This window comes from Ixodes scapularis, unplaced genomic scaffold (assembly GCF_016920785.2).
Source record: "Ixodes scapularis isolate PalLabHiFi unplaced genomic scaffold, ASM1692078v2 PGA_scaffold4__175_contigs__length_147842914, whole genome shotgun sequence".
Classification (NCBI taxonomy): domain Eukaryota; kingdom Metazoa; phylum Arthropoda; class Arachnida; order Ixodida; family Ixodidae; genus Ixodes; species Ixodes scapularis.
The window spans coordinates 57,059,411-57,068,923 of NW_024609879.1; the positions used below are offsets into that span (position 1 = coordinate 57,059,411).

The window sequence follows — 9,513 nt, forward strand, 5'->3', positions numbered from 1 at the left end:
TCGAAGAGCTAACCGCGGTTAGCGTTGGCCAAAGTCCCTAGTAGGTACCGAAAGTACCTAGTTGTACCTACGTTGTACCTACTACGAAACTTTAATGGCTGGACATAAAACAAATCCGTCCTTTATTATTGGGCTGGAGCCTGCGCCACCTTGTGCTGAAAAAAATAAATCGTTATTTTTTTATGATACAACGTTTGCTTTATGGGAACCGTTTTCGGCTAAATCTAGTTGTAACTTGCAAGAAACGTTTGCTCAATTGAAAAGAAAAAGGATAGTTTCTTTTTTGCATCGAAATTCTTTCTTTCGAAGTGTGGAAGCGTAGACAAGACACCTAGTCAAAGTGCTTTGCAGTTTTCTGTTGTCGTGTTTTGCAAAAAGCAAGTGCGTCGACCGTCGCTTCCAAGTCTGGCAACGCCGTGTGTGCCGTGTCGCGTGCACGGCGTTTGTTTATACAACCAGTTTCGCCTCGTTGCACGCAACGCGCGTTTCTCGTTTTCGGTTATCATCTGAGTTTTCCTGTCTGTATTCTGCCCTTCGACCGACCGACCCACCGACAAACCCTCCGACCGGCCACGGACTGACTGATAAGATTTGCGGACCGATTTCCGACTTTGCTACCGGGCAGAATGTCCAACGCAAGGAATCGCCGACACAGAAGAGACCGCACGGACGCGCAGTACGCAGCGGCAATGATGAGGCGACAGCGTGTGCTGCGGGACCGCCTGAACCCCTTTGAGGATTTCGAGGAGGATGGGCTGCAGCAACGGTTCCGATTTGGAAGAGCGGGCATAATGTTTCTCGCCGACACACTGCGTCCGGACTTGGAGCGCCGTACACGTCGTAGCCGCGCCCTCTCTGCGGAGCAGCAAGTGATCATCGCCTTGCAGTTCTACGCAACTGGGAACTTTCTGATCACTGCAGGCGACTACATCCGCGTGCATGTGTCAAGTGCTTCACGGGCTGTGAGGCAAGTCACCGTAGCGCTGGCTCGTCGAGCACAAGACTTCATACGGTAAGGGTCCTTTTTTTTTCCTTTTAATTGTAGTTTGCCAGCCGTATTGAAGTAAAGTAAATACACTAAAAATATATCTGAATTGCTGGTGATAGGGATGTTTTGTAGGTTGCCTTTTTATGGCAGTAATATTCTACCTACTAGTCTAGCCCTCCCTCCCCCCCCCCCCCCTTTTCAATAGAAAAAAAAATGATTACGGCCGTAAGCGTCCTACTTGCTCGATTGGAAAGGGCCCGGGCACGCCATTTTTCTGAGAAACCTCAGAAAGCGACCCGTTTGCACTTTTGGTAAGGACTTGCACCGAATCACAGTCACTTTATAGGTCTTGGTAACTGAACAAAAATAAAAAGGGATCCTATGAAAACATGCAAACTTCACTATTGAACAGGTGCTACTGAGGCACTTTACTGCTACCACAAACTTGAAGGGCACAGCCAAAGTCCTTAGCATTCCTCATTAAAAAGGTATTCATAAGCATTGTAGCTGTAAGTTTACTATATGTGGTTTAATTGCTGAGGGGATCAACGACGCAGATGGCCTGACGCTGCGGAGGGGGCAGCCTTGCAGCACAAGTTCTACGACATGGCCGGCTTTCCTTTGGTCGTGGGTGCTGTTGACGGTACCCATGTCCGGATCCAAGCACCCCATGTGCACGAGGAGGCGTACGTCAACCGCCATGGATACCATTCCATCAACGTACAGGTGGTCGTTGACGCCTCTTCTCGGATTCGCAACGTGGTTGCAAGGTGGCCTGGAAGCACCCACGACTCTCGGATCTTCACGGAGAGCACCTTGGCAGTCAAGCTGGCCAGTGGAGAGTACGACGGCCTGCTGCTTGGTGACAGCGGCTACTCCTGTCAACCTTGGCTGATGACGCCATTCCTGTCGCCGTCATCAGCAGCCGAGGTCGCATACAATACAGCACACACGACGACAAGAAGCATTGTTGAACGGTAAATCTAGGCCATATATTGTGAAGGGCACAGAGATATTCATGCAAGACATTTCGAGACGACTAGCTGTCTTGACGTAATATGTGCAACACGTGCATGCTCCTTACGTCTGTTGCTATTCTTTATGGCATAAAAATATTCATACAAATTTTTATATTAATCTAACGAAGCATAAGATACCGTGGTTTTATGTAAGCAAGATGAAAGTAGTATCCTGAGATTACGAATCAATACAACTTATAATAGCTGCCTAGGGTTCTGCGGTTTCAGTTTTTATTTTTCTGGAATCGGCATACTTTTTTCGGTTGTTATTGTGAGTATGAAATTTTCAGTTTTTATCGATGAATATTTTTAGTCGAAAGCTTACTGCCTTTTTCCGGTCGATATCTATTGACCAGTTACGTTTTTTTTCAAGCAGGTTTGTCGAGAATGCAGTAGATTAGGTTCATATCTGAGTTATTCGTCAAGCGGGAACACTTGCGGACATGGCAAACGTAACCTTGGTTATACATGTGCTGTGACGACAAATTCTTAATCGCAAAATTTGCAAACGTAATTCTTGGCACGCTTCTTTGTTCTTCACATGTGGAGGACTATTAAAGCTGCTTTCCTCTAACCAGATAGCACCTTGAGAGAGGCTGTTTAAACAGCTTTGGTTTTTTTCTTATGCTCCCTACAATAGGAACAGAATGACATTCCATTCCTCCCAGAACAAAAGTAAGACCAAATGGCTTGACAAACAATGAAAACGCTCCAAATCCGCCCTCTAGACGACCACAGCAAACTTGATGGACAAAGGAACGCAAATTGCATCGATGACAAACCCAAATACTTCCTAAAGTGTGCTTCCAACAGAATAGTTTGAAAGCACGGAGATAAGATAGTTGACTACTCGGTCACATGCTTCTATACTCTGTTTACTCGGTCACATGCACCTGTAATGGTCTAAAGTACTGACCATTTAGGTTTAAAATCAAACTTTCGAAACTTACCTCACCACACTTTATTGGGTTTTATCGCTTGAGACTGAAAATGCAGAAACTCAGTTATGTCTTAGGTCCCCAGGACTGGCAATAATGGGGAAAAGCACTAAACTCACCTCATGTGCCAGTGCTACGCAAGACCCGGACAGAAGTTGATATTTTGTTAATTGGACAAAAAGAAGCATTAATGACAATGGAATTTTTTTCCTAGACACAGCAGTGGAAGTAACACTGTGCCTTGGCACTTTCATATGTCTACTTTTTGAAATGTCAGTTTCGGGCTGTTTAATGAAAACTAACTAAACGTGCTAGATATGTATGTACTCATATTGAGTGCACAAGTACAGCTAAGCTCGTGCGTGCTAAGATGCGTGTGATCCAAAAATAGCGGCACATCGGTGTAAGTCGCAAACAATTGTGTGTTGCTGACCGTCTTGACCGATTGGCCAAGAGTACATGCCTAGCATGACCTATTCTGCTCTCATCGATGGATTTAAGAGTAGTGCCAAGGCATCATTTTGGACAATGTTGAAGTTGAGCATGCAATAACAAGTTTCCACAAATAGTCTCTAGACACCATCTTACACGTCATTCACGACTGATGATGAGTCGCTGCAATCTCAAATGTTCAGGCAAATCTTGCTTGGGATTCCGTTGTGAAAGCGCCATAAGACCCTCTACCAAAACTTTGGCTGCATGCGTCCAGGAGCTTCCACTTGAGTCAGAAATGGCGGTGCGTGGACCACTAACTAATAGGAACACTAGCGGCACAATCAAAGGGTAGGAGTACTTGGATAAGGCGTTATATCAAGTGCTTTACGTTTTACATCTCCCAGACTTACAAGACGGATTCTTATTGATCAATGACAAAAGTAGATGGGTTGCGCTACCACGAACATCTATTCCTGGAGAGTGGAAGGGAAAAGGCTCAACAAGACAAGAGTCTGGCTCTCTTTCTCTTTTCACTCTGTCTCACAAGTAACATGTAGAATGAAATTTTGATGGTACTGTATTTGTTGCAGTATAAAGCTTGGTTACAAGTTAATTCTTACAGCGTTGGCAGCAATCAGGTAGCAAAAAATTCTAACATATTGGCCTGTGCATATGCAGGTGTTTGGTTGGAAGCATATCCACGAAACCCTTTGAGGATAGCGCTTGAATAAAGCTGCACTTTGCTTGTTGCTTTCTATAAAATACATTGCACAGGCTAACCTCAGGTGACCCCGGATGTGAACGCAGTGTAAAAATAATTCGGAAGGAAAATAAAATGGTATGCATAATGCCCAGCTTTCGATATCCTGGAGCAATGGGCTGGAGCTTGGGCTGGAAAAATTAGGAGGTGTGATATCGGGCACGGCAGCCAATTTGCGATTCGAATTCAGCTGTAAATTTGTCCTTGTTGCGTGTCATCCTCTTGAGTATTTGCGTTCCACGCTGTTGTCCGATTTTGCTATTGGGTTTCTGGGAAGGAATAACATGTGGTTTTGATCCATGCGCTCTGTACAGGACAATCGGCCAACTCAAGCGGAGGTTCCATTGCCTTCACGCTGAGCTCCGAATGGCTCCAGAACGGTGCTGCGACATCATTGTCGCGTGCTGTGCCCTCCACAACCTGGCCAAGAGGTACCCCTGCAGGACACCCGTGGCCGCCATCCCCGCTGAGGTTCCCGTTGAGCCCGTAGCAGCCAACCGTGCTGAGAGCAACGAGGCCCGAGACTTTATTGTCAACCATTTCTTCGGCTAAGTGTAAGTGTCTGGATAGGTATCTTCTGGCTGTCCATTTCTAATGCAAGATGCTTTGTTATGATCGTGGCTATTGCTTTCACCTTTTGTTTATCAGGCTTTGCAGATAATTATAAGAAAATTATGTCAGACAGTTGTCTAACTAGATCAAATAATTGCTTGAAATAATATTTATTGTTTTGCTACTTAAACATCAATTGTATTTTTGGAAACTGCAACAGTTAGGGGCTCAACCGTGCTGCACAGTTAGCAAGAAGCCAACAGCTTTGAGATATTGATTAATTTTATTTTAAGCTTTTTTTGTATGATCTAACTGGATGTAAGATTATCATAAGTTCTACCCAAAATAACCCATAAAGGAGTGTGACACATGTGACAATGCTGAAAGTGTGTTATCAACATGACAATGACATTCCAGCAATGCATATATCACTCTTGCACAGATCAATTCGGGTAGTGCTTGCAGATATCCCACATAGAGTTTTGAAATTTGGATGATAGAAATGTAAAGAATGATTGATGGACATCCCCTTATACCTGTTGCTTCCATAGCAGTATGTGTAAATTGCAGCATGAGCGACGAAATAGGTAATGAAAAAAAATTTTCTTACTTCCCGCATTATTGTTACAAAGCTCGAAATGTGTCATTTGAGGCACTTATAATTAGCTCGTTGGAAAGAGTGTGCTCGAAAAAAATCCCTGCCGAAGCTATTGGTCAAACGGGAGTGCAGTGCAATGTCCAACACTCCTGCAATCGCACGCTGCAGCTCAACTGCTTGTTACTGCTTTGGTCTCCTCCCCATCAACTCCTGCACTCTCGCAGAGCTACAAGCATAGGCACACACGGGCTCTCTTAAACTAATAGATTTTGAATTTGATTTCCGGAGTTCATAACAATGCACTTTTCAAACTTCTAACTAATGACACGAGGGATGCTTCTTCAAATTTGTGCACTTCTTCGCACTCTCTGGAGCTCTCTTTTTATACTGTCATTATTTTTTGTAATACATTTCCCACACCGACGGATGCTTTATGGGAAGTGCTGAAGTCAGCCCTATAACAGACTATGTGTGCACAGTTTATAATGAGGCAACTGAAGAAGACAGTTATTTTCCCATTCAATATCTACAAACCGATACTATTTAATGGGTACTAAACCGATACTATTTAATGGGAGCATGAATAGGAGAGTATAGTGAAACAATGTTCATTTGATACCAATTTCAAAGCTATCAGTACAAATTATATATACTACCCCATAGAATGTTCATTTTTCACTGCATACTCATGGTTACTAGCTCATAGGATTTACATAGTGTACGCTTCTGAGTGTTGAGTCATAACACCTTTCACAGGTTTTTCCAACCTGCAAAGCTTTTCTCTTATTTTTCACAAACCTCCTAGGGTTAGCTCATATTTTCTTCATCCTGGCTGGCATGATAACATCATTTGCAAAACATTTATTTTTAGTAGGGCATTGTCCAGAGAGGAGCTTTATTGTACATACTACACTCTCATTAATTCAAACTCCAGAAAGTCACATATTTTAGTTGGATATATATGATACTAGAGAACATTATGATTTGTTACATGGATAGCGATATATACAAAGCAGATTTTGGCCAGTTTCCTCTACATAGCACAATAGCTTGCTTATAGTTAATGCATAACTATAAGCAAGTACAGGCATAACACATTTGTGAAAGAACTGTGACTAAGTTTATTCATCCGGCTAAAAAGTCGTCAATTGTGGACTGTTTAGTCAGCACATGAGATCTCAAAACAAAATTTCCAATGCCAGCCAACGCAAGCAGCTCTTTACGGGACTTTTCCTTTGCAGACAGAAACTTCCGGAGCTGAGCGATGTGCTCAAAGGCCTCTGCGGCTGTGACAGTTCGTAGTGGGTCATCCATTTCTTCATCGTCATCTTCACTGTCACTGCTGCACTGTGCTGGCATTACTTTCCGTACTATGTCCTCTAATGAGTCATCATGACAAACACACACATCGTTGTCAAGACTAATATAGTTCGCCTGCACGGCGTTCACATTACGTGTTTCAAGGCCAGAAATCATGATGCCAGTGAGCTGTGCCTCGTCCTCGTTGTCGTCTTGGTCATCATTGCTAGTCTTGAAGCACATAATTTGAACGCCGTTTTCCGTTCATGTGTGCCGTTTTCGCTAATTCATAGTTTTTTGTTCTCGCGGCCCCGTTGACTGCGCTTCTTTCCGAGCACTGGTGCACTGCGGAGAAGCAACACTCGCAAAAGCAAGCTCCGCAGGTATTGCTTCTCTGCGGTGCACCGGTGCTCGGAAAGAAGCGCACTCAACAGGGCCGCGAGAGCAAAAAACTATGAATTAAGCGAAAACGCCATTCGAATTAAGTGGCTTATAAATACATAAAAAAGCTTAGCGGGACAACCAAAATTTTTAAACCTGTTTGAATCAACTGGAAGTACGAAATATCCGAGTTCGAATTATCGCGAGCCTACGTACAAGCAGCAAGTAGATTTCAGCTCCAAAAAACTGTTGTGTTGGATAACAGTGTATTTTTTTTCTCGGTTGTATATCTATTCCGTGCGGACAAGTGATCACTTTGTGTTTTTATGTATGTGTGTTATTTCCCACCCCTCCTACAATAATGCCCTCGAGGCGATGAAGGTACTCTTTAAATAAAATAAATAAATAAATAAATAAATAAATAAATACTTAAAGAACAAGGTAAGTGGTGACGATTCAAAGTAATAAGAGTTGAAGACCCGGGGCCCCAAAAGGTGACACACGCAACAAAATGATGTAGTGTTGTGTTTGATCCCTTTTTCTGTTCCTGAGTTTCGGGATATTCTTAGTATGAACTTTTTCGTACATAAGCAGCACACAGTCCATAGGTCGCAGGAGCATATCCAGGCAGAAAAAGCCTTTATCTTAAAAGCAGAAGGAATATTTGCAGATGCAAGTCAGAAAGTGTCTGTGGTCCACTCATCGATTACTCGAACATTTTCTTAAAACACAGAAACTCGACCTTGGTCTTCTGCCGGGAGGCTAATCGTCTTGGCGACCTCCTCTCTTGAGCTGTGACGGGGAGCCGCGTTATGAAAGGGAAACATGTGAAGGGATATAGGAAAGAAGGAATTATACATCTGCCTTTGAGCTTAACCCATATTTTTATTTTAGGTATCCATGTAAATTATGTGCCACCTTTGGGGCGTCGAAAGCCTGGGTGCCATACTGCCAGTATGATATTCTGTTGCTTACTTAACCACAGCGTAAAATATTGCGATCACAACAACCACGCTGGTCTAGTGTAGGGATAGTCAACGACATGGAAAAGATTGTGTGCAAGCTTCCCTTGTAGATAGCATGCATAAAATAAATGAAGTGTCAAACATACCATGTTTGCACGATTCTAACGTGGCCCCGATACTTACATGCAGGCAATTTTAGCTCCCAGATATCGAAAAATTTAATTGCTGCCGATTCTACCGCGCAGGTAAAGTAATGCACTTTGAACACCCATAAGTGCAGCTCTTAGGCGCTCGTTTCCGGCTTGAGCGGCGTCGCCGTCGCCGTCGTCGTAACCGCCGGTGCATGATGGGTAAATTTCTCTGCTAAATCTAGCGGAAAAATTTCTCCGCTAAATCTAGTGAAAAAATTTCCCCGCTAAATCTAGCGGAAAAATTTCCCCGCTAAATCTAGCGGAAAAAATTCCCCGCTAAATCTAGCGGAAAAATTTGTCCGCTAAACCTAGCGGAAAAATTTCTCTGCGGGGTCATGTGACCTGGGGGTCACGTGACCCCCCCCCCCCCCCGCCGAGGTCACGTGACCCCCCTGCCCCTCAGTACCCTTCCCTACTCCTCCTCAAGAGCTGCGCTCTGATTCGGCGTTACAGAGTTGTAAACGGCCTTCACTTTTTTTTTTTCATACAACACTTCGCGAGCTCATTGGGTCGCTGGGATTGCGAGGCTACGCACTGTCGCTCCGTGGTTATCGTTTCCCGTCAGTGTGATGACATAAAGGCGAAAGAACGCGCGATACGGATACCAAAATATCTAATGTAAACAAACGGTCACAAAGGCGATTGGGCTAGCTGCCTTGCGTTTTTCTTTTGAGTTTTGGTTTCAATTGTAAGTGCATCTAATTTTAGGCACCCATTTTGGCAAAAAAAATGTGAGCGTTATAATCGTGCAACCAAGTATGTAGGTCAGAAAAAACGCAAAATATGTATACAACACAGCGACAAACAATGCAAGTAGCTCATTACATGAGTTAATCTTGTCCTAATTGTCTTTTTATCAGTTCAATTTGCAGCTGTGCTCGGGTGGTTTCAAGTCTAATGAGTTCTCTTTGCTCCCTGAGCACTTCCTCCCCTATAGCATAGAAACTCCGTGCAGCATCTGCTGCAGCGAGGGTTGCGTTTGCAGCCTGTATGGCCCCATTTGTGTACTTTCTCTCAAGGAGTATATTCTCATGCTCCAGATCCTGCTGTCGCTCGGCCCTTCTCTGGTACTGCTGTGCAGCCTCACGGGTCCAGCGCTGGTTGTGCTGCACAACAGGAGAGGCCAGTGTTCTCTGTGCTGCGTCGTCTTCAACTGTACTGCTGCCAGATGACGAGGGTGGCGGCGTCGTCCCCCTTCCCGTGCAGCTGCTGTAGTGACACGCATGACCAGGAAATTGTTTGAGGTTAAAGGGATACTACAACGAAATTTCGGGTTTCATTTTTTGGTCTATATGTGTTCGAAGGAACAGTATCACATCGAACACAACAATATCTTGTTAAAAAAGTCACGAAAAGGAATTTTAAAACGAATTAAGCGATTGGCAAA

At 44.0% G+C, this 9,513-nt stretch overlaps 1 protein-coding gene across 1 annotated transcript; it reads left to right on the forward strand.

The window, feature by feature from the left end:
- Positions 1-9,307, forward strand: LOC121837668 (putative nuclease HARBI1). The gene is made up of 4 exons (XM_042293383.1): positions 1-1,012; positions 1,546-1,965; positions 4,455-4,694; positions 9,167-9,307. Exons 1-3 carry the CDS (start codon positions 627-629, stop codon positions 4,690-4,692), a joined length of 1,044 nt encoding a protein of 347 aa, XP_042149317.1. The 5' UTR covers positions 1-626; the 3' UTR covers positions 4,693-4,694; positions 9,167-9,307.
- Positions 9,308-9,513: the final 206 nt, after the last annotated feature.